The following is a 26,357-nucleotide window of genomic DNA, read 5'->3' as shown; positions in this document are numbered from 1 at the left end:
GCGGTAAGTTCGGACTAAGGTACTTCGAATTCAGCTACGTTATTAACGTAGCTGAATTTGCGTACCTTAGTCCGAAGTGGGGGGTTAGTGTGGACCAGGCCTTACATTGTTAGATCGATGTAAGCTGTCTTGTGTTAACCTAACTCTGTAGTGTAGGCCAGGCCTCAGTTCCAAGCATTTGGCATACCTACGTGCAGCTATATGTAGTCATCTTGATTATTCTGGTTACTTTTTCAAAATAGCAAGCTTTAAAAGAAAACCAGCATTTATTCTTGAGAGATTTCAGTGGTGGTGGTAATAACTTCTTTGACCAACTCCAATTAGTACCATTAAAATACTTTATTTTGGGGGCTGAGCTATAATGCAGATGAAGTGAGAAAATAGGGCACTGTTGAATTAAAAATGTATTGAAAAGAAATTTTCCTTAACTTATTAACACCTAAGATGTTTAAAATTCGGTGAGCTCTAATAACAACTTTTTGCTATTTAGGGTGTGGTTTAGTATTTATATTTTTCTCCATTTAGATTATTAAAATAAACCAGTCTGCTTCTCTTATGTTAATAGTCAGTTTCAAGTCCACTACTTTTTTCAAGTTTTCAGTTGTTACCAAAATGCTACAATATTTCTGTTGCAAATTTTGTAAGTGGAGGGAAGTGTTTTTATATTAAAAAAAAAAAAAAAAAACCACACACACAACAAAAAGTCTCCCTTAGAACATAAAATAGATGGGACGAGTATGTCATTTCCTTTAGTCTCTTGTATTATAAACATTATATTTTTATTAAGCCTTATACTATAAAAATATTATTAAACCTTATATTGGGATCCTGCTTAATCTGTTGTTTCTTTTAAACACTACCACTATATTGCCTATTTTGAAATATGCATGTTTTACTGCAAAAAGTGTTTTTTACTATGGTCGGCTGAGATGCTGCCACTGCCATTTCCAGTTATGAAAGCTATATATGAGTATTTTGTCCACTCTATATGAAGGTTAACTAGAGTGTCTGTTTTGCTTTTTAAGTGAATTTACTGCTCACTAAAAGTGCCATATTAACAATCCTGAGGATTGAAATCCTTCTTAAAAAGAACAAGTATGGGAGGTGGTAAGCCAAGTTTCTCCATACAGACTTAGTTACTTTGCTCCAACCACAGTTCTGTCTGGTCTTAAAGTATACTAGCATTTTTAGAAGTAATAACACAGTTTAGTTCAGGCACTTGGCCTTTCTGCTAAGGCTGCCAATAAGGGTTCTTAATGAGATGGTGGTTTATTTGACATGAATGCATACCCACTAGGGACTGAACAGAGACTACTAAATAACTATCAGATGATAACCAATTATGAACTAGTGAGCTAGTGATAAAGCATTCAATCTCCCTATCAGTCATTAGCACCTGTATCAGAATTTTTTTGTTTCATAGCCATTGTTCAGTCCATTTGGTAGAATTTGTAATTGGAGAGCATATAATCTTATGATAAATTTTATATTTTAAGTCACTTGCAGAAAGAAGTTGAAAACAAAATGGCACAGTTGTCAACATCTCAACATCGTTTATGTTCCAATGAAAATGAGACGAGACAGAATGAAGATTATCTTAATCGTTATCGTAGACAACAAAAAGAATTACAGGTAGAAATATGTAATAGACTGCTAAAATCAAAAATGCATCTGTTTTAGCCTATTGTATTAGTCTTTTTTAAACTTTTAAACAAGTGATTTTCGCATATATTTATTTGGTGGCTTTGCTTTTGTTTAAAAATGTGCAGAGTCTCAGGCTCTATTGTTGTTAAGTGTCCTTGCATCATGCAGCTAGATTTATGCTCGCGTGCTTCCCTTGTTATTCTATGAATGCTCACTAGGGTTTTCACTTTCCTTGGGAGACCAATATAATAAATACCGCTTTCTAGGATGTGTATTCCTGATCTTCAGTCTAATTTCTTTTTCTTAATTTCATCCCATTAATCCTTGTTTATGTTTTATTCAAACATAAGTAACTTACCTTCCTGTTTAGCATTTGCATCCTTCAGCTGTTTATGTATTAATGTTGTGACACTTCCTAGGGGTACCCAGGTTGTGAGGCACCTTGCTAACACCCATTTTTAATGTGAGGAAGCCTTGTCTGTACCTGCCTCGGGTCAACTCCTTGACTCTCCAAGCCACAGGCCACGCAAGCACTCAGGCTCTGCTGTCCCTCATGCAGCTAGCAATAGGCATATGCCAAACCCCGAATCCTCCGAGCAGTCCCTTGCGATATTGAGCTCCTTATCCATTGGACATTCACAGAATTACCAGACAAACTGTTCCCAAAGGAACAGTACACCACAGCTTAACACAGAGCCACCTAACAGACAATACTTATTTTCATTCATAGAGAAAATCAAGTGTAAATTTATTTAATGAAGACTATAGATTCGAGTGATAACAAACAAAAATACATTATACCCCCAATTATTTGAATAGCATAGATTCTGATAATCGGAAGTTTGGATAATCAGGAGGGCAGGAGCCATTCATCCATTCAGCAGTGGGGTGGCCTTCCCCACAGCCATCTTCCTTGCAGTCCTGGCTGTGAGGGCCTCTGCTCTGCCCCACTTACTCAATCCCCTGACTGTGGGGCTGCAAAGTTCTCCCTGCAGGGCTGGTGACACCCTGTCTCTGCAGGCACCAGGCATGTAGGGAGGCTGCAGTCCTAGTGAGGCAGAGCAGAGACCCCCAGCCAGAACTCTGCTCTGCCCCACCAGGACCACAGCCATCTTGCACCTTGCAACCTCCAGGTGCTGGTGGGTGTCACCAGCCCCGCAGCGGCGCAGGGAGCCCTTTGCAACTCTACTATCATGGCCACGTTGCTTGCTTACTCCCAAGACAGTAGCCTTGCAGAACCCATTCAGCAGCAGGGTGACCTTTCCTGCTGCTGGGGACTTGTTGTCCTTCTCTCATTTCTGGCCAGGGCTCTTTGCTGTATTATCCGAACCTCCACATTATCTGAATCCCTTCCTTGACCCCCAGGAGGATAAATGATGCATGCTGCGGAGGGCATGTATTTCATGCTGCAGGACAAGGAAGGAATTCACATAATGTGGACACGTTTCAGAGTGGTTGTCATGTTAGTCTGTATCAGCAAAAACAACGTTGAGTACTTGTGGCACCTTAAAGACTAACATATTTATTTGGGAAATAAGCTTTCGTGGGCTAACACCCGCTTCATCAGATGCATGGAGTGGAAAATACAGTAGGAAGAGTATATAATGTAGAGGTTCAGATAATAGGGTTTTGGATAAATTTAAGTATATTGTATTGGAAACAAAGAGTTACAAATAAAATAATATTGTACCACATATACTAGTGCCTAAACTCAGCTAATAAAATGCCCTCTTGTCTAATAAAGTACTACTTGCCCCAAAGGCTGTCTCACAGCATTCTTCAACCAGGATGACTGAGATCCACCTTTCATGAGACCAAGCCTGCTGGTAGCCTGTCTTCCCCCAGATGAAGGATGCCAGGGCATCTTTGTGCACTGCTAGATATTGTAAGACCAGTCCTTTGTTCTTTACCTTTAAAACAGACACCCCACCTTCCATTGTTCCTGTTAAGTTTCCTTCTGAAGTCCCTACAGTCTCAGCATTGGCGTTTAATTTTTTATGTTAATAGACTTCTGTTGTAAGACACACAACAGAAAGCAAGGGAGATAATGGTCTTCCACCTCCTGTCTGATGGAATCAGTCTCAGGGCATGCGACTGCTACAAGACCTTAAGAACATAATTTCTTTATCTATGTCTACCTATATCTGTATATTTGTAGATATTATTTGCATATACATTTCGCAGAGATTATGATGACCAGTGTGATAAAGGCTTTCAATAGAAACCTTCAGAGACATTTCGGTGAACTAGAATGTAAATACCTATCCAGGGGATCCCTGTAGCCCTTAAGACCTCCTGTGCCCTCTTCCAATTGGCATCACAAATGGTCCTTGGGTCGCAAATGTCTCTTTCCTTCCCTCCATATTCCCTTAGTTATTGTTTAATTGAGTTGTGCATATTTAGTTACTTTTACCTTTCCTTATAAATCTCTTTCCAATCAGTCGTCATTCTTGTTCTCAGAATGCCTCTTTATAGTAGTAGGCTAGGTTCTACAGTTCACTTATATTGGCCAATGATGCTCAAATTATCAGGTAAACAATCGCCTAGTGTCCTATTATGGAAGTATGTGCACTGAAGTGCATATAAACAGTCGTATAGTATCAGCATATGGACCAAAATTTAACTACTGCAGAAAAATATTTGAAGGTGGTTTTTTTTATGTAACATAGCAAAGTTTTACTGTCCATTATTTTGAGAAAAATGTAATTAATGCAAATGTAATTTTTAAAAATTACTTCTCTTCGGAGCGCCTGCACTTCTGGATCAAAATGTCCTTGTTTTGGTATGTATTTTGGGTTACCTGTTTAACTTTCTAAGAAAAAAATGTTTCCTTTTTCAGATGAAAATAAGAAGAATAAACATAGAAATAGCAGATCTTGAGAATGTAGAAGAACACCAATCAGTAGACATCTCCACATTAGTAAGAATGATTAATGTATTCTTTCTTACCTTGATGTATTATTCTATTTTTTTAAATGCTAGTAATGAAAACTTGTGTTTGGCTAAAGCATGTTTTGATCTGACGGCAACCAATCTTGATCTGAAGACAACACGAGAGAGAATCCACCACTTCTCTTTGTTCCCATAGTTAATCACCCTTGCTTAAAAAATAATATATACAAAAAATTGTGCCTTACTTCCGGACTGAATTTGTCTGGTTTAGCTTCCAGCCATTGGTTCTTGTTACTCCTTTCTTTGCTAGATTAAAAAGCCTTTTAGTACCCGGTATTTTCTTATTATGGTTCTTGTCACTCCATTCTGTGCTAGATTAAAAAGCCTTTTAGTACACAATATTTTCTTTGCACTGTAATCAAGTCACCTCTCAATCATATTTCTGATAAACTAAAAAGATTGAGTTCTTTAAGCCTCACACTATAAGGCATTTTCTCTCACCCTGGAATCATCTTTGTGGCTCTTTTTTGTACGCTCTCCAATTTTTCAATATTCTTTTTAAAATGGATACTTGGAGATCATTGATGACAATGTTGAAGACTGACTTAGACTCCTGTGCCTAGGGCAAATGAGGCAACCCATTTGTTTCCAGTGCTATCTGTACAGACCAAGATGTTTGACTCCACCTTAAGTCATCTCCATAATGGCAGCATCCTTTTAAATTGTACTGTGATGGCATCGGGCCTAGCACCAATCTCTGCAGAGCCCCACTAGAAACACCCCCATTTAATGATGATTCCCCATTGACAATTACTTTTGAGATCTGCCAGCCAGTCCTTAATCCATTTATCATGCAGTTTATAATTTTTGTGTGGTATTAAGTCAAATTCCTTATGTAAGTCTAAGTATATGATATCTACCCTGTTACCTTTATCAACTAAACTTTTGATCTCGTTAAGGTTTGTTTGATCAAACCTATTTTCCATAAAACCATGTTGACTTGCATTAATGATATTTTTATCCTTTAATTCTTTATTAATTGAATCTGTATCAGCTTTTCCACTGTTTTGCCTGGGACTGAGGTCAGTCTAACCTGTCTGTAGTTAACTGAGTCATCCTACTTACCCTTTTTGAGTATTGGCACAACATTAGCATTCTTCCAGTCGTCTTGAATTTCCTTGGTATTCTAACATTTACCAAAAGTGAACATCAACGGGCCAGAAATCTTCTCAGCCAACTCTTTTGAGCACTGTTGGGTGCAAGTTCTTTGAGCCTGTTTAAGTAATTTTTATCCCTCGTAGATATTCTTGTTAGCTAATGTACTGGAAAAAAGCTTCATCATCCTCATGTGATACAAGTACATCATTCTGCTTCTTTCCAGTACAGCATAGAAATATTTATTGAATACTTCTGCCTTTTCTGCATTGTTATTAACAATTTTACCATCTCCATATAGTATTGTGCCTATAGTATTGCTGTAATTTATTTTGCTATTAATACACCTAAACTCCTTATTGTTCCAACACCTGCCAGTCATGATATTTTCCCTGATATTTTTAACTTCCCTTATCAATTTTCTAATTTGTGTTGATTGCCATCATGGCTTTTTGGCCATCTAATAAACTCTCAGTTCTCTGGTTTGACTTGGTTGTCTGTAACAACCCCCTTCAGTATCCTCCTCCCGGGCTTGTTAGTTAGCCCATTGATCCATAGACATTCTTATTAGAGAATTGAATACACTGTTGCATGTAATCTCACATCCATAAAAGTGACTCTGAAATGAATATCTTGTACAATGACCGAGGGTGGTATTTTTTCTCTTAATTTTCAAACCTATGTTTATATGCTAACAGGAAGATGAAGCTCAAGAAAACAAACATAAGATGGTATCTGTTAAACGGGATATGGAACAGCAAAGGGGGAAAATGGAGGAATTGAAAAATATTCTACGAATGGCTGAACATAAACTTGAAGAAATTAAAGAAAAACTTCACCAAGTAGAAGGAATAGCCAGTCCAGTCAAGGTAGAAACCATACAAATATACAACTTTTAAAAACATATTTGATTTTCATTTGTTGGCAAACGTAGTACTAATCTTTAAAGAGGGGAACAAAGGATCTGGGGAATTATTCCAGTCAGCCTGACTTTGATATCTGGAAAGATACTGGAACAAACTATTAAACAATCAGTTTGAAAGCACCTAGAGAATAATAGGGTGATATGAAATAGCCAATATGTAAAGAATAAATCCATGCCAAACCAACCTAATTTCCTTCTTTGACAGGTTACTGGTCTAGTTGATGTGGGGGGAGCTGTAGACATGATATATCTTGATTAGAGTAAGGCCTTTGATACAGTCCTACATGTCATTCTCATAAGCAAACTAGGGAAATGTGAATCTAGATTAAGTTACTATAAGGGCAATGCACAACTGATTGACAGATCATACTCACAATAATTATCAAGGATTCGCTGTCAAACTGGGAGAATGTATTTAGTGGGCTCCAACAGGGGTCAGTCCTGGATCCAGTACTATTCAGTATTTTCATTTAATGACTTGGATAACGGACTAGAGAGTATGCCTATAAAATTTGCAGATGACACCAAGCTGGGTGGGTTTGCAAGTGGTTTGGAGGACAGGATGAGAGTTCAAAACTACCTTGACAAATTCTCCAGTTGGTCTGAAATCAACAGATGAAATTCAATAAAGACAAGTGCAAAGTACTACCCTTAGGAAAGAAAAATTGAATGCATGTCTTTAAAATGGGGTATAGCAGGCTAGGCAGTAATATTGCTGAAAGAGTCTGGGGTTCTGGTGTTTCACAGATTGAACAGGAGCCAACAATATGGTGATGTCAAAAAGGCTAATATTCTGAGGTTTATTAACAGGAACATTGTATGTAAGGAAGTAGAAGTTATCGTTTTATTTTACTTGGCCACCAGTAAGGCTTCAGCTGGAGTAGTGTGTCCAGTTTCAGCCACCACATTTTAAGAATGGTGAGGGCAAACTGGAGATAGCCCAGAAATCAACAGCAAAAATAATCAAAGGTTTAGAAAAGCTTGCCTATGAGGAAATGTTAAAAAACTGGTTATTTTCAGAAAAGAAGACTGAGCGGGAGCCTGGTAACAGTTTTCAAAATATGTTAAGGGCTGTTATAAAGAAGATTGTGATCAATTGTCCCTCCTATCAGATGAAGGTAATTGGCTTAATCTTCAGCAAGGGAGATTTAGGTTAGATATTAGAAAAATCTTTCTAACTATCAAGATAGTTAAGTACTTTAGTAAGTTACCAGTTTATAAGAGAAGTGCCCATTTAATGGATTCTCTGTTCTCTTCCCATTTTTCAGTCCAGTGTTTCTGAGCTCTTCTTCCCAATGAGTAAAGAATTATACTGTTCCTTTACAGACCACATACAACCCCTAAAAGTTACCAGTATGGCAGAGGAGCAACACGAGGCATTCTCTTACTATACTCTTTCTGGCAGAATTGAGTGTGTGCTCTCACATAAATTGCTGTTACTGACACTGGAGTTCAGCGGGAATGACATTATAAAATGTGAAAATCTAGAAGCTATGTTATTGGAGCAGTAATGACTAAACATATTCTCCCATTTTAAGTTAGTAAACATTGGGGAGGTGTTCACAAATCTGCCATTCCAATTAAATGTGACATTTTGATTTGTTCCAAATAGGATGAATTAAACCAAGCTGACTTAGAATTGGAAAAGAGTAAACACCACTGGCAGCACTATGAAGAGAAACAGAAAGAGCATTTGGCATCCATAAAAAAAATTAAAGGAGAACTAGCTGCTAAAGAAAAAGAATTAAAGGTATGAGGGTTTTTGGCAATTTGTAGGGGACAAAAGTTGGGTATTCAAGGTCCATTTATTACTTGGATAGTCAGTTGTTCCCTCTGCTAAGTGAAGTTTCTGTTATTTTAAAATTAGTATCATAGTCCCTTGCTCTAACCCCAAGTACTCAAGAAATCTATCCTGCATACTATTGTCCGTATTTTAGTTGTCTTTAAGTATTGATTGCTAGGTTAGCTAAAAAGAACTTGAAGTGTATGGGGTGTAGTTTCCTTTTGATATATGTCTTAATGAAACATTATCGGGATTTTAAGCCTACCAGTTAACTTAAGTCTTTCTGTAGCCCCCCGTCTCCCACAATTCTGGACATCTGGGCTGTTCTCTCTCTGCCATTCACAGAGGTAGATTCAGTATTTTGGCGCCACATGGTCTGGTCACGCCTACTCTGCTTTTGCTTGTTGCCTCCACAGCCATAGACAGTGGTGGTTTCTTTTGTTCCTGCCTTCTCTCCTTCTATTTTAACTTTTCTGCACATTTTTTGGCAGGGAGCAGTATTCTCCCTCCTTGGCATTCCTCCTCTTCCCTGATCAGTTAATTCTTCAGGGTTTAACCCTCCCTGAGCCTCCCCTATTGTATCTCCCTCGTGGACAAAATCTTTTCTTTCCAAGGGAAATTCCTCCTTCTGTGCTTCCCAGGAGGTTGTGATTCCTTCGTTCTGTTCAACTGCAAAGGTGTGACACATCTTAGATGTCATAAGAAGTTTTGAAAGCATACAGAATCCACGGGAAGATTGGGCTCCTAATTCATTTCCTTCCACTCGAAATACCTTGGACTAAGAGCTTCCAAGTTCTCCATCACTAGGTGGAAAGACTATGTATTGTGGAAGCTTATAAATCATCAAAGATTCCTCTCTGAGAAGGGATCAAGGTTCACACTCTCATGAGTGGAAAAAGCAAATGCATCCACTTTGGAAATTTGCAAAGTGACTATTTGGTCTACAGCTAACATCTTAAGTAAGCACTACAAGGTGGACCTTCTACCTTCTGTGAACACTGCCTGTGGTAGGAAGGTGCTGCAGGCAGTGATCCGAAAATAATAGACTTTTGAGCAAGCTCACGAATAGGGGAGGGTACTTCTTTCCTTCCAAATTTCTTGTTTCACAACCCTTCCTATATCCGTTCACTGCTGACTACTTCCCAGACATCCACAATTGTGAGAGACATTGGGCTGCGGAGCAGAAAATTTCTTACCGCTTTTCTTTCAGCTAGTATTGTCTCCCACAGTTTTACCCACCGTGGATGATGGTTAATGAGTAGAGTCATCTAATACGTGGAATTGTTACCATATGACTGTCTTCTTTCATCTAATGTACATAGTTATTTCATTATCTCTGGTATATGTGTTAATGATATTATGCAAGGTTTAAAGCTTGGGAATAACTCATCTGGCAGCAAGCGGGAGCAGTGTGTCATCAAAACACTGATCTACCTCCATGAGCTGCTGAGAGAAGAGACCAGTCCAGACATACAGAATTGTGGGAGACACTGCTAGCAGAAAGGAAATTATTAGTAAGAACTTTTCCATTAGATAACTCAGGTTTACCAAGCCAAGAATGCTGCTTTTGTACCAGTGGGGAATATATGATGAAAATGTCTTCACCCAGTAAAATTTATACTTACTGTCTCAGATCTGAAAACAAATAGCAGTTTTTCTGAACATTGCTTTTGTTCAGGGTGATAATACATCACAGGAAAAATCAGATAGTTTTTATAAAATCATCAATATGGCATATAAACACAAATGTAATCATCAAGAGAGCTCTATGAAAGGATTCAAGACTGAAGACTATATAGATTCTAAACTTCAGAGGAAAGTATCTAGCAAATGGCAGGAGCCAGTGGGGACAGACACAAGCATTAGACTTTTGACCAGTGGCTGCAACTTTATTATAATTTAGAACAGCAAAAAACACACAAAAAAACAAAAACAAACCCAACCAACCAACAAGACATTTCCAAGAGAGGATTCCAATCAATGGCTTGCAAGGAACTCATTAATATTCATACAATATTTGCCCTTTCAAATATAATTAGATACATGTTTTCCCATTGATGAGAGCATCATAAAATTCAAATGAGGATAATTGATTAAGCAAAATGTTAAATTAAAATGTTTGTATAAAACAAAGAAATTTCATAAATTTTGTGAATAGGGCTGTCAATCACAGTTAACTCACGGGATTAATTTAAATTAATCGCGATTAAAAAAATTAATCGTGCTTAATTGCATTGTTAAACAATAGAATACCAGTTCGAATTTATTTAATATTTTTGGATGTATTCTACATTTTCAAATATATTGATTTCAATTACAACACAGAATACAAAGTGTACAGTGCTCACTTCATATTCAAATATTTGCACTGTGCAAAACAAAGGAAATAGTATTTTTCAATTCACCTAATACAAGTACTGTAGTGCAATTTTTTTCATCAAAGTTGAACTTACAAATGTAGAGTTAAGTACAAAAAAATAACTGCATTCAAAAATAAAACAATGTAAAATTTTAGAGCCTTCAAGTCCACTCAATCCTACTTTAGCCAATCGCTCAGACAAACAAGTTTGGGTAAAATTTGTAGGAGATAACTCTGCCTGCATCTCATTTACAATGTCAACTGAAAGGGAGAACAGGCGTTCGCATGGCACTTTTGTAGCCAGCGTTGCAAGGTATTTATGTGTCAGATACGCTAAACATTCGTATGCCCCTTCATTCTTTGGCCACCATTCCAGAGGACATGCTTCCATGCTGATGATGCGTTATTTAAATTTGTGACTGAGCTCCTTGGGGGAGAATTATGTCTCTGACATACCATATATTTCATATCAGAGCAGTTTCGGATGATGACCCAGCACATGTTCATTTTAAGAACACTTTCACAGCAGATTTGACAAAACGCAAAAAAGGTTCCAATGTGAGATTTCTAAAAATAGCTACAGCACTCAACCCAAGGTTTAAGAATCTGAAGTGCCGTCCAAAATCTGAGAGGGACGAGGTGTGGAGCATGCGTTCAGAAGACTTAAAAGAGCAACACTCAGATACGGAAACTACAGAACCCGAACCACCAAAAAAGAAAATCAACCTTCTGCTGGTGGTATCTGACTCAGTTGATGAAAATGAACATGCGTCGGTCCACTCTGCTTTGGATCGTTATTGAGCAGAACCCGTCATCAGCATGTACGCATGTCCCCCGAAATGGTGGTTGAAGCATGAAGGGACATATGAATCATTAGCGCATCTGGCACATAAATATCTTGCGGCGCTGGCTACAACAGTGCCATGCAAACGCCTGTTCCTCACTTTCAGGTGACATTGTAAACAAGAAGTGGGCAGCATTATCTCCTACAGATTGTAACCAAACTTGTTTGTCTGAGTGATTGGCTGAAGTAGGACGGAGTGGGCTTGCAAGCTCTAAAATTTTACATTGTTTTATTTTTGAACGCAGTTTTTTTGGTACATAGTTCTACATTTGTAAGTTCAACTTTCATGGTAAAAAGATTGCACTATAGTACTTGTATTAGGTGAATTGAAAAATACTATTGTTTTTTTACAGTGCAAATACTTGTAATCAAAAATAAATATGAAGTGAGCACTGTGGACTTTGTATTCTGTGTTGTAATCAAAATCAATATATTTGAAAATGTAAAGAACAGCCAAAATATTTAAATAAATGATATTCTGTTATTGTTTAGCAGTTTGTTTAAGCTTGCAGTTATTTTTTTTAATCGCTTGACAGCCTTATTTGGGAGCCTAAGGTTGATGCAATAGTAGATCCACCAGTGAAAGACATAGTCAAACCTTCATAATGGGACTCCCTTCCAAAAGACCGCATACACCATAAGAGTTATGACATACTGCACAGCAAATTCAAAACCTCACCTATAGCTATTCAGACCAAAGATTTTTCATATGTTTAGTAAGGAAAGCTGACTTTGTGACCCTCGCGCCCCCCCTCCCCCCCGCGCAAAAAAAAAAAAAAAAAAAAAGGCTTATTCTCTAGAGGTATGACCCTGGCCCAGAGTGAGATGTCTCGGGTTCTGTACTCATCGAAGCCTTGATGTGATCTATGATGAGCAATGGATTCCAACTAGGTGGCTACAAGGAAGCAACATTTCATATATGAATAGGCATTGCTTATCCTAAACTGGTATCTTGTGCAGCCAGACTTACAGGTGAGGAGCTATTGGGGAAAATATTGAGATTGCAAAGAGGCCTCAGACCTCGCTGTTGAAACCAGCATAGCAATCCATTGGTTCCTACCAACACCAAGAGTATCCAAGAAGGGACTATTACTCTGGCTGAGGGAAAAATCTGGAGCAAAAGCTTCCAAAGAAGCCTAGATAAAATGCTCTTCAAACTACATCCTTTCAGCTCATTTCAGAACCTCTATCCGGGCGATGGGGTCTTTTCTTTTCTTTTTAAAGAAAAAGCAAAACCCACATGGCCTTATGGCATTAGATCAGTGGTTCATCGAGTTCGGTATGCTGTCTGTAACAGGGATCAGTACCAGCTGCACTGGTGCAAGGTACAAGAAACCACATAGGTTATGATACGTGCAGGGGAAGTCTCCTCCAACCTCCCATTGGAGGTTGGCTTATGATTGAGACTTAAGTGTTTTATAGCCTTTCCCAAATCAGGAAATAGCCAGAGGTCAAAAGCTTCTTCGTGATAATGGAAATAATGTCCTGGGTAGAGAAGAATGTGCTGCTTTTCAAGACAGTTCACATAAAGGGTACGGAAAAGAAAAAGAGAGAGTGAGTTGGAGTGGTCCTCCTACAGCAGGCACTTTGGACTTGCTAGGTACCCAAAGACCCCACATTATATCTACAAAGAACACCAGACCCCTTGAAGCAGGGACTCCTTCAGTCAGACTGGGAACATCTACAGTTAACAACCTGGGCATCAGAAGAGAAGTGTAGTTTAGAATTAACCTCTGATACAGTTGAAATTCCAACAAAACTCAGGGTATATCATCATTGGTTTAGTCAAATTTACTTTCCTGGTGTGAGGGGAAACAAAAAGCTCTTTTGAGGCAAAGATTGCCTCTTTGTGCAGTCCCCAGCACACTGGGTCCCTGACCTCTACATGATGATGTAATAGAAATGCAATAATAATCCCAAATTTCTGATGTGATTTCAGGTATACTAGAGTTTCTTCAGGAGGCTTGGTTGGAGTCCTACAACCAAGCATGGTAAAAATGTGGGTAACAGCCATAACAATATTTTGTCATCAAGTATTTGGAGTATCAGGTGCCACATTTAATCATAGTGACAAATTAGACAAGCTTGCAGTTGGCCTTGCTAGTCATACCACCTGTGAAAGGCAAGTTTTGGAATTAGTTCCCATGTCCATACAAGAACCACACTGCCTTTGTCATGAGGGAAGGATTATGCTTATAGCTCCAGAAACCTTTCAGTTCAAGATAAGTTCCCTTTTCCACAATTTCTGGGAAATAGTTCTCCCACCATTTTGTTCTAACATGTGGAAGGTGTGGCATCAATGGGCATTCCTTGAGTGCTAAAGATCTATCTCAAGCATCTGAAGTACATATGTACCTTTTCATCTCATTCTGTCCAAAATGCCAAGGCCTCACAGTTTCAAGTTTGTTGCAAGCAGGAGGTAAAAATGGGGGGAACTTCTGTCTAAATTACTCTGTTATAATAATGAAACTTTGCTTATTCTTTCCCTCCCTACCTCTGGGATACACTGCTTATTACTTCCCAGGAGTAATTAAAGAGCAGAGAAGCTTTGCAACAGAATGATCAATTTCTTACCTGATAATTTATTTTATTTTTAGCAACTTTTCTCTGTATTCCATCCACCCCGGTAGTCTGGTAAATGATCAGAATATAAATTGAAATTTTTCTCTGAAGGGAGACTTAGACTTAGACAATTTGCATCAGGTTGCCTTAATACTAATAATTGGTTGCTGGAGTATTTCTACAGCTGTTGGAATTTTTTTTGGGTGGCCTGAGATGAAAGACAGAGCTTAGTACTGGATCCTCCAGCTACAACACCGGACCGTTTCTGAATTCCACAGGTGGAGAGCCCATTAGTAATTAACTCAGAATTTCTCTTTTACTGCTTTTCACCATCCAAAATGTTATAGTTGAGAGGAAGATACAAATAAACCAAAATGTATAGCATTTTTTAGCATTTCAAACTTCTCTTTAGGAAAAGATTGCACAGGCCACACAAATCTGCCCGCAACGGATAGAAGTCAACAGAACTGTCAAGAGTCTTGACACAGAAATGAATCGCTTAAGAGACAAGATAAATTCAAAAAGAGATCATCATGGAAACAGAGAAGAAATAATAAAGTAAACAATGGCTACATATTTTGGGGTGGGGGGCAGAATGGTTGCTTCATTGGCATAGTAGCTTAATTTTATTTTAATTATCTCAACTTTTTTTTAACGAGTCTGATTAATGGTGGCGGGTGCTTTTCTTGAAATGAGTAGTCATAGCCTTAAATATATTTGGCTGCTCATTGCATTCTTTCTGTAGCACCCAAATGTGATGCTGTGTGCTCCAGAGAAACTGAGTAAGACATGGTCCCTACCATAAACAGTTCACAATTTCTATTTTTATATATAATGTGACAAAAATAGGAAGAGTGGAGTAAGGAACCTCTGTCCAGCTATGTCTGTTGCTCTGGCATTAGGATGCTGGCCACCTCACTTCGCATGGCATTTTTTCTAAGGCAGGATCCATCATACTCATCAAAGTAAGTGGTGCCAGATGCTGTGGGTATTTGCATTTTTGGAGTTAGGGAATTCATAGTTTTAAAGCCAAAAGGACCAGGATGATTATCTAGGCCAGTGGTTCTCAAACTTATTTTATTGTCCCTCCCCCCCCACTTAGTGTCTGTAGTTGTTGGCGCACCGCCTCTGCTCCTCCCCCCCCCCCCCGAGTACATATATCACAACCCAGCTCTGAAGGCAGAGTAGAGAGCAGCGGCTGTTGTCCGGGCGCCCAGCTCTGAAGGCAGCGCTGCACCAGCACAGAAGTAAGGACGGCAATATGAAAAGTGATATTTGTCCATATTACTTTTCACAACAGACTTAGCACTCCGTTGCCACTCTTACTTCTACACTACTACTGCCACCTCAGGGCTGATAGCTGGACCCCTGCTGTTTCCTGGTGAGCAGTTTGGGGGGCCTCCCGCTGTTCCCTGTATCCCTGTCTCCTGGGTGTGCATGGCCCTTCTGCACATGCCCCAGCCACCTGGGGCTGACAGCCAGAGTTCTTAAATAAATAAAGGCACATAGCTCGCACTTCCCTTGACGCATTCCCATGCCTCCTTTGTGAGGTCCACCCCATAGTTAGAGAATCGTTGATCTAGTCTGATCTCTTGCATGACACTGAACTTTGCTCTGTAATTTTTAAGCCAAGTCCAAAAATTTGTATGGAACTAGAGCTGCCTTTTAGAAAAAGAAATCTAGTCTTGATTTAATAGATTCTAAGGCTAGAAGTTACCATTGTGATCATCTAGTCTGACTGCCTGTATAACACAGGCCATAGGACTTCCCCAAAATAATTCCTAGAGCATATTTTTTAGAAAAACATCCAGACTTGATTTAAAAATTGTCAGTGATGGAGAATTGACCTTGGCCATTGATAAATTGTTTGAAGGTTAATTGCTCTCATAGTTAAAAATTTGTCTTATTTCCAGTCTAAATTTGTCTAGCTTCAGCTTCCAGACATTGGAGCATGTTACATCTGTCTCTCCTAGATTGAAGAGCCAATTATTAAATATTTGTTCCCCATGTAGGTACTTTTAGACTATAATCAAGTCATCCGTTAATCTTCTCTTTGTTAAGCTAAATAGATTGAACTCGAGTCTTTAATCATTCTCATTCTTTAAATCTTCTCCAATTTATCAATATCCTTTGTGAATTGTGGGCACCAAAAGTGCACACAGTATTCCAGCAATGGTCACAGAAGTGCCAAATACAGAGGTAAAATAACCTCTCTACTCCTACTCAAGATTCCGCTGTTCATGCATCCTAGGATTGCATTAGTTCTTTTCGCCAAAGCATCACATTTGGAGCTCATCTTCAGCCAGTTATCCACCATGACCCCCAAATCTTTTTTTAGTCACTCCTTCCCAGGATCAAGTTCCCCATCCTGTAAGTATGGTCTACATTTTTTTGTTCCAGATGTATACATTTACATTTAATCATATGAAAACTCATATTGTTTGCTTGTGCCCAGTTTAACAATCAATCCACCTTGATCTGAATCAGTGCCCTGTCCCCTCCATTTTGTGTCAGCTTCAAAATTTATCAGTTGTGATTTTTTTTCTTTCACATCATTGATAAAGATGTTAAATAGCATAGGTCCAAGAATTGAGCCCTGCGGGGCCCCACTGGAAATACACGTACTTGATGACAATTCCCCATTTACAGTTACATTTTGAGACCAGTTAGCCAGTCTTTAATCCTTTTTTGTGTGCCATGTTGTTTTTATATCGTTCTAGTTTTTAATCAAAATATTGTGTTGCACCAAGTCAAATGTCTTACAGAAGTCTAAGTATATTACGTTAACACTATTACCTTTATCAACAAAACTTGTAGTCTGACAGGATCTATTTTCCATAAACCCTTGTTTATTTTCATTTATTTACATTACCCTCCTTTAGTTCATTATCAAGTACCATATCCGCTGGTTTCATTATCTTGCCTGGGATTGATGTCAGGCTGACAGACTTATAATTATCTGGGCCTTCCAGTTTACCCTTTTTAAAAATTGGCATGTTCACTTCCTTCTAGTCTTCTGGAACTTCCTTCGTGCTCCAAGACTTACTTGAAATCAACATTGATGGTTCAGTGACCTTCTCAGCCAGCTTTTAAAAAAAATTATTGAATGCAGGTTATCTTGATCTGTTGATTAAAAATGTCTAAGTTTGGTAGCTTATATTTAACATTCTCCAGAGATCCTAGTGTAATGGAGTATTATCACCATGTGGTGAGTCTTCATGATGTGTTTTTGTTTTTACCCAAATACAAATATATTTATAAATAAATTAAATAAAATACCTTTTGTGCATTATTATTTATAATTCTACCATTTCCATATAGCAGTGGACCAGTACCATTTCAGGATTCTTTTTGTTCATAGTTGAGCTCTGGTCAAGTGAAAAATTCTCTTAGTTAGGAAAAAAACAACTCCTCCTTATTGTCCTTAACTTCATTGGCCCTAGATTTCTCCTTGTATCCCTTGGCTTCCTTTATCAACTATGTACAGTTCCTAACTTCATTTATAATCACTACTATCAACTTCCCTTTCTTCTATTTTTTATATATTATTTTTTTACTGCTGCCTTCACTTACCCTCTAAACAAAGTTGTTTTTTAACTAGTTCAGCCTCCTTCCTCAATGGTGGGATTGTGGGTTTGGGGGCATTTAGTAGGGTGTTCTTAAATGATTTTCAATTATCATTCACACACTTCTGATTAAATTCTTCCTCCCAGCTGGTTTGGCTCACAATTGTTTACATCTTTCTGAAATTGGCCCTACTAAAGCTCTGTCTGTCTGTCTCTCTGTCTCTGTCTCTCTCTCTCTCTCTCTCTCTCTCTAAATAATTTATTTTACTGGTCTAGACTTTTTTCTGCTTGTGCATTATAAATGTCATCAAGCCATGATTAATTGTAGCTAAGTTACCATTAACTTTTAGTTCTGTCATCAGTTCCACTTTATCCGTAGAACAAGGTCTAATATAGAATTCCACTGTGTTGGCTACAACACTTTTTGAGTTAGGAAATTGTCATCTATACATTTAGAAATTCCAAGTATATTTTGGTATGGGCAGCATGAGACCTCCAGCATGTATCATTCATATTGAAGATACCCGTGATCAGAGTTTTTTCCTGCACATTGTAGAGAGGCGCATAAGGAAGCAGTCATCCTGTTCTGTGTCATGATTTGGTAGTCTGTAGCACACACCAACTACTGCCTCACCTTGTGCTTTATCTGTTAGGACATTGATCTATAAGTGACTTGGAATTGGGTAATGCCATTTCTTTATCTGTTAGGACATTGATCTATAAATGATTTGGAAATGGGTAATGCCATTTTTGCGGGAGAGTACTACTTGCCCTCCCCTTTTTGCCCATTTGCTCCTTCCTAAATAGGTTATGACCATTGATTTTAACATTCCAGTTGTGCAAATAAACCCCCCAGGTTTCATTAATACCAACTAGATTGAATTTATGCTCCTAAATAAGCAATTCCAATTCCTCCTTTTTTGTTACCATGTCTTTTGGCATTAGTGTGTAGGCAATTCAGTAATTTCTTCTCTTCATGCCCTTTGGTTCCTTAATTAATCAACATCCTGATTTTTGTGCTAACTGATTACTTATCTCTTCCCTCTTTTTATCCTCCCCTTTTGCTATTAGTTTAACCCCCTCTTGACTACTCTAGTCAGCCTAGTGTAGTCAGAGATTGGTCTACCTTCTACTGAGGTGAAGACCATGTAAACTATATAGTTTAGAAGGTGGACAAATCTTCCTCAAAATCAAAGCCCAACACCGTTTACCTAGCCAGCAATTCACTTCCAGAATCTTCTGCCTCCTGTCTTCCTTTGCTCGTGGGACAGGAAGGATTTCAGAGAAGATTGCTTGGATATTTTTGTTCTTCAGCACACTTCTGAGTTTCCTGAAGTCATCTGCTGTCTGCGAGAGATCTCACAACGCAGTGTCAGTAGTGCCAATATAAATCATTACCAGTGGATCCTTGCCCGTATATTTCAGAAGCCTATCCAGTCTTAGAGTGACATCTTGTGTCCTGACTCTGGGAAGGCAGCTCAGTGTCCTTTTGTCTGCCTGTCCATTGCCAAATGTTCTTTTGATTCTTCTGAGTATTGACTCTGAAGACTCATCTAAATTAACAGTCTCTCTCTCCTATTTGGGGAAAAATTGGATAAGATAGTGGCAGAAAGTGCTGCCAAACTGAAACAGTCCCTCCCCTCTCTATGCAATCCTCTGAACAGTGACTAGAAACCCAGCAAGAAACAGAAGTGCTCCTTTCATCCATCCTCACAAAAGTACCAGAAGAAAGACAACAGGTATATCAGGAAAACCCTGGAACCAGGGTTTGGGTGGAAAATCCAGAGGAAGTCCCACTGCCTGTAAGAACCCACTATGACAAGGAACAAATGCATGTCTGTCCAGATCCTATTTCTCAGAAGAATGGTACATATCAACCACAGGCGAGTGGGTGAGAGGGGTAGTGAGTTACAGATAAGTCCCTTGTACTAAAGGCCTCATCCCATCCCTTCACCCAATCCCCAGCAGCCCCATCTAATATGAACTGGTGTTGATGACATTTTGTATCTCCTGAATGTAGGAGTTCCTTCAGGAGCAAGTTTCTCAGGTTTCTATTCTATTTTCTTCATTGTCCAGAATGCACTGGGGGAGGAGGAGTCAGAGCCATGCTGGACCTCAGTGGCTCAACAAATAGATGAAGAAAACGAGTTTCCAGATGGAGACCCTAGCTTCAACAGTGGCATCCCTGTCCCAGTGGGACTTTCTCACTTTTGTGGACCTAGAAGATGGAGATCTTCACATTCCCATATGCTCATGCCACCGCAGACTGCTAAAAGTTGCATATGGTATGGCTTACTTCCAGTACCGAACTCTTCTAGTTGGTCTCTCATCAGCCCTCACAGTGTTTACAAAGATGCTTGTGGTTGTAACAGCCAGACTCAGGTTTCAGAGCACTCATCTGTATCCCTTGGATAACATCTTGATCAGAGCTCCGACCCAAGCTGCAGAACATAGTGCCACAGTTTGGACTCTGGAGCTTCTCCAAGTGCATGGCTTTAAACACCAATAAAAATGTTGATCCCCCCCCCCCCCCCCCCCACAAAGATAATTCAGCTAGAAGTGGAAATGGACACTTCTTCAGCAAAGGTCTACCCATCACTGGATGTATTTCAAGAGATCCAGTATGTGGTATCTATGCTGGTCAAGTGTATAGGCCAACCATAACACATTGTCTCCAAATATTGGGTCTCTTGATATCATGTATAGAGATCACCCCATGGACAGGGTCTCTTTATCAGGGGTCTCCAGGCCTTTGTACTGAAAGTATGGAACCATTGGAACACATGCAGGATCAGGTCCTGAACTAGGTACTGGATTCTCTAAGATGATGGGCAATCCCAGAGAATTTCCCTAGGGGTCTTCTCATATGCCTTCTAGACTCACAGGAACTCTCAACCAATGCCAGCCTGATAGGATAGGGAGCACGCATCTGAGCCACAGAACAACACAAGATGCCTCAGACTCCTGGGAAAGGAACCAGAGAGTCAAACTAGCTCTGCTAATGTTCCAGAGGGTGACCATGTTCTGATCCAATTGGACAGTACAAACTTCTATGGCTTATCTCAACAACCAGGGAGAGAAAGGAGTTCAATTTTACATGCAGAAAAAATATCAGTATTGGAATGGGTAGAGAGGACCCTTCCTGCCGTAAGAGTGATACACATAAAAGGAGAACTGAACCAAAAGATGGACTGGCTCAGCAGACAGTCATCAACTTAGAATGGTGCCTAAATCAGAAAGTCTTCACTCTGATCTTGCAGATGTTTGGCCTCGCTTCAGTCAACCTGCATCTGACAAAGTGGGTATTCACTTATGAAAGCTTATGCTCCAATACATTTGTTAGTCTACAAGGTGCCACAGGACTCTTTGTTGCTTTTTTACAGATCCAGACTAACATGGCTACCCCTCTGATACTTCAGTCAACCTGTTTGCCAATCACAAGAACCCAAAGCAGGGTTCTTCACCCGGGGAAACAGATCCAGTGTCCATTGGGACAGATGGTCTTTCACATAGATGTGGCCACAAGGCCTGCTATATTCATTCATGCCCTTTCCACATCTAGGAAAGGTGATCCAGGAGATAAAGGCACAAAGATGACAATGCCAACTTCACAACAGCAAAGGAGACCATGTTTCTCCGATCAAAATCTGATTGAATTTGGGACCACCATTGCAGCTACTAATGAGAACACAGACATCCTTCGCCAAAGCCGATTCCTCCAACCAGACCCAGGCCATCTATACAACTGATAGTCTGGCTACTGAGAGGGAAGTGTTGGTCTATCTTTCAAAGTGATCAGAACTCTGCTCTCCTCCAGAAGAGCTTCCACATTAAAGGCTTACTCCTCATCTGGAGCAGGTTGCATGATATCAAGAATGCTAAGGATCCTAGTACTCCTGTTATTCAGGACTTTCTTGAAGAGAAGGGACTTCAGCCCAGCACTGTAGCACTTCAGGTGTCAGCCATAAGTAGCATACTGTTTGTAGGATCCTCTGTTTCCCTTGTGGATAATCCTCAGGTATCCAGATTCCTCAGAGCAAAACCAATATTCCCTAAGTGGGATTTACCCCTGGTATTGAAAGCCTTAACTACTCACCCTTTTGAACCACTGACATAAATATCTGCCTTCTATCTGTCCATCAAAACCTGTTTTGTGGTGGCCATGATGTCTGCTAGACAAGTTTCAGAACTGGTAGCTTATCCATGCAGGAACCCCACTGTGGGTTCCACGATGACCAGGTGGTGTTAAGAACTACAGAATTGTTCTTGCCTAAGGTGAATTCATCTTTCCATGCCTCACAAGAGCTCATCCTTACTTCATTCGGTCCAAAGCCACAGCACCAGAGTGTAAAGCTGTGGTGTGCCATAGATGTTTGAAGAGCACTAAAGATCTATGTCAAGGGCACAGAATGAACAAGAAGGTTGGGTTCCTTGTTTGTCTTTCATCTGAAGTGCCAAGGGCTCAGAGTTTCCAAACTATCCCTGGTTAGATGGATCAAGCTCTGTATTTTAGAGGCATACATGGCGTGAGAGGGGCTTCTATTCCAGATGGAATCAAGGCACATTCCACAAGATCTGTGGCAACCTCATGGGCCAAAAAAGTTGTGCTTCCACCACAGAGATCTGCAGGACAGCAACATAGTCTCAGGCTAACATCTTTTAGGCACTATAAAGTAGATTTTCTGTTCTCAGCAGAGGCCTCCTGTGGTGAGAAGGTGCTGCAGGTGGTGGTCCACTAACAGTATTGCCGTTTAAGCAATCAACAGTGCTGTTCCCTGTCCCGTTTTTTTTCTCCATCCATCCCCACTTCTGTTCACTGCTGGCTACTTCCTCTGTATATCAGAATTGTGGGAGACATGGGGCTGCAGAATGGTAAATTTCTTACCTGATAATTCCTTTCTGCTAGCAACGTCTCCCCCAATTCTACCCTCCTGGGATGTCTTAATGGCCAAGGGACAAAATTGTATTTTGATCATTACTATTGTAGACTGTAGCCTGCCGTACACAATTAACTGGCTGGCTCTGAAGTTATTGTTACTAATCACATTCTGAGTTTTTACTTTGAAATGACTCATCTGGCAGCAAACCAGAGAAATGGGCCTGTCTAGCATAAGATGTGCTACTGCTTTGTAGCTTTCAGCTCTGGAAACTGAAGACAAGAGGGGAATAGACCATATATATCAGAATGTAAGGGAAGTAGAAGAGAGGGAAACAGCCCATACATATCAGAATTGTGTGAGACACTGCTAGCAGAAAAGAAAGTACAGTAAAAGATCTTTTATCTGGCACTTTACCAACCGGCAAGCTCTATAAACTGACATTTCTGATCTGCACTGAAAGTCTGGTTTATAGTGCGGTTGGTGTGGGGCCGGCAGGAGGCTGGGGCATAGGAGGGGTTCGGGGTGCCGGATGGTGGGGGAGTGCTCACCTCAGGCAGCTCCCCATCCCTGCTATTGCTGGAGAGGCGCGGCCAGGCGGCTCTGCAGGCACGCTGTCTCTGTGTCCCCCCCCAAGCACAGACTCCATGGCTCCTGTCCCAGCCCATTGGCTGGGAACCGTGGCCAATGGGAGCTGCGGGGGGCAGTTCCTGCAGATGGAGGCAGCGTTCCTGCTTGCAGAGGTGCCTGGCCACACCTCCACCAGGAGCAGCAGAGACGGAGAGCCTCCAGATGTGAGCGCCCCCCCCCCCCCCATATGGCACCCCAAGTCCCCGCCCTAAGCCGCCTCCTGGACTCAAACTTCCTCCCAGAGCATGCCCCACAGCCCCTCCCATCCCCTTCCCTTCTAAACCCCTCCCTCTGAGTTAACCGGCATTTTTAATTTACCGGCACTCCCGTTCCCCCAGTATGCTGGTTAAAAAAGCTTTTACTGTATCATCTAAGAAACTTACCTTTCCTTTTCTTCCCCCAACAAATAACAATAATCTTTCTTTTATTAATAATGATTTTCCCTTTCCCTGTGAAAATTCAGCTTATGTACCCACATGATGTTAGTTTTAGAGTGATGGTTTAATAGATTGTAAGCATATGTTTGTTTGTTTGTTTGTTTTCTGAAAAGAGAATTTTGGTTGTCAGCCTGGTTTTAAATTAAACATCAAGAATTTACTTGGGTCTTAACAGCATCTTTTGTGTTCAACTAAATATTTATGAAAATCTTTTTGCTGATAAAACAGGCAGCTTATTGAAGCAAAGGACAAATATCAAGATGCAGAAGGTAAAGTGAAGAATTTGAAGAAGTTTATTAAATTGCTGGATCAAATAATGACACAGAGATACAAAATGTATCAACAGTTCAGAAGGTTAGTGTGATCTTCATTGTAGTGTTAGTGGGTCAAATACCTGTGATGGGGCAGATTAAAAATATTTGTCATAAAATTCTATCGATTGGGGAAATTTAGGCATTTCCCAGGGTCACTCAGAAGCAATTTCTGTATTCAACTTGCACATACTTCTGTACACTTCCTGTGTTTCAACAAGATGTGTTATCCACATGGATTCCACAACCTGCCCTCCTTCCCTGCTTCTATGAAGACCTACTTCTCTGGAATTCTGTATTGTGAGGGAACTGAGGGACAGATGGGTCTGCTCTGTCCTTTATTCCCTGGGGTGAGAGCATTTAGTATGGGGTGCATGCACACCAAGAGTGGAGTTCATGTGAACAACACATCTCAAAGAACCACACTTACTGTAAGGTAAATAACTGTTTTCTTGAAATTGAATTGTGTGGAGCTTTTGTAGAGGGGGGGAGATAATATAACAAAAACGCTGTAGATCCTTCCCCTTTCTACCTTTCCAGTGGTTTTTGGGTATTGTCTATAGAGTAACAAGTTAACTGCAGTATATAACTAAAGTTTAAATTATTGCTTTTAAAAAAATAGCTGAAGATGCTTTGCAGTAAATACCTACTTGGTGCGTTTTTTGAGGTCTAAGGAAGTGGATCTAACTTTTCTAATATATGTTATGGGAGGGCAATTGAGACATCACAGCTAAGGCTGCATTCTGTTGTGCTCTTAAAATGGGAGTTCAACCTCAAAGACAGTGCATCTGTCCCAATTTTTAGTATATAATTTCTGACTAAAGCTTGCATTTTGTGAGGATTTTCAAGAAAATCAGTTAATTTTGTCCCCAAAATAAATTCACATTCTCAATCTCAATTTTTTGTTTCAAAATGACAAATTACAGAAAGTCAAAAAAAATGTACCTTTTTGGTTTTGTTGGACTCTCTAGAGTTGTTAAAATATTTTGTAAATTAACAACAACAACAAAAATTAGTGGTCTTTGTCATAATTGAATCCTTCTGCACAACAGTTGGCCGGGGGAGGTGAAGATTTATAATTATCATGTAGCTGCTGGTTTCTCAAAGAAAGGACCTCTTGTGACACACTTATGGCTGAACAGTTTTCACGATGACCAGGATCCTCTGTGCAATAGCTATTGGTTTATTGAAAACTAAGAGCTCCATAAAACTGCTGCAGCCTCTTTGATAAAGCAGTTGATACTGCGTCAAGGATCTTGTTCTTTGTGAAATCATTCAGCCAGCACAGGAGCCCCTGGGCTTCATGAAAGCAACCACTACCAATCTCAAAGATCCTGTTCTTTGTCAAACTGTTCAGCTGGCTTAAAAGTTCCTCTGCTGAACCAACAGGAGAGTTTCACAGAAAATGGGATCTATGACAAAGCAACAGGAACTTTGACAAATACTAGGCTCTTCATGAAAGTGCCTTTCTGGCTCAGGAGCAGATATTGTTGTTCATGAAAGTAGCCATTTCTGCATTGGAGAGACTTTCTTAATCTAAAAAAGTGGGAAATTAATAAACAAAAGCACTATGGTGTGTGAGAGTTAAGGTTGTAGATTTTACATCCAATGCAAAACCACTAAAGCAAGCAAGGAAAAGTTAAGGCCTCTTAACAGTTCGTACTTTCTACTCCTCTATCCACACTTCACAACTAAAATAACCACCTTACCACACAAAGCATCACAGCTTCAACTGTGCCGCAATAGAAATGCCAACATTCCAACAAACCCTTCTCCAAACATTGAATGAATGTGTTCTCCCTCACAACCTCCTCCTCCCCCCCAGAACTGTGAAGAATGGATAGTAGTGGGGGTAAGTCTGGGAAATTGGTGATAGATGGCTACCATCCATACTAAAGTAAAATTTAATTGTTGAGTGTTTTAGTAATGGGGTGTATGTGTGTCTGGACGGAGGAGTATGTACTTTTAGATGTTTTGATTAATTTCCTTGCTTTTGTGGTTCTATTTGGTATGTTATATATGCAACCTTAACACATAGAACAAAGGAATTGTGTGTATGTATTATTAAAATGAAGCAGTAATTAAATATTGATTAAGATTCCACTCTTTCATTTTTGTTGTGGGATCTTTGACTCTAAATCTGTTCACCTTTTTATGTATATTATTTTTAAAGATCACTGATCTGGTGTTTATTTGCATAATTTATCCAAAAAGGTGCCTTACTTTACGATGCAAGTTCTATTTTAACTTCTTATTATGTCAGCGATCTTACTCTGGAAAAATGAGTTTTGACCACAAGAATGAAACACTTTCAATAACAGTAAGTCACTTTGTATTTTCTTTATTAATACCTTACCAAAAGTTATGTTTGA

General features: G+C 39.6%; 1 protein-coding gene across 2 annotated transcripts in view; it reads left to right on the top strand.

Moving 5' to 3' along the window:
• Positions 1-26,357, top strand: part of SMC6 (structural maintenance of chromosomes 6) — an 82,151-nt gene that overhangs the window by 47,903 nt on the left and 7,891 nt on the right. Inside the window, exons 18-24 of one of the 2 annotated variants that reach the window (XM_054024132.1) lie at positions 1,497-1,632; positions 4,484-4,564; positions 6,390-6,560; positions 8,229-8,366; positions 14,577-14,722; positions 23,903-24,028; positions 26,200-26,305. In XM_054024132.1, the coding sequence (XP_053880107.1) occupies positions 1,497-1,632; positions 4,484-4,564; positions 6,390-6,560; positions 8,229-8,366; positions 14,577-14,722; positions 23,903-24,028; positions 26,200-26,305 (904 nt within the window). Of the gene's footprint in view, positions 1-1,496; positions 1,633-4,483; positions 4,565-6,389; positions 6,561-8,228; positions 8,367-14,576; positions 14,723-23,902; positions 24,029-26,199; positions 26,306-26,357 lie in introns of those variants that run through there. The other variant, XM_054024133.1, reaches the window with a different exon arrangement.

The sequence above is a fragment of the Malaclemys terrapin genome, chromosome 3 (genome assembly GCF_027887155.1).
Source record: "Malaclemys terrapin pileata isolate rMalTer1 chromosome 3, rMalTer1.hap1, whole genome shotgun sequence".
NCBI classification, from domain to species: domain Eukaryota; kingdom Metazoa; phylum Chordata; order Testudines; family Emydidae; genus Malaclemys; species Malaclemys terrapin.
This window is presented reverse-complemented; position numbering and strand designations above follow the sequence as displayed.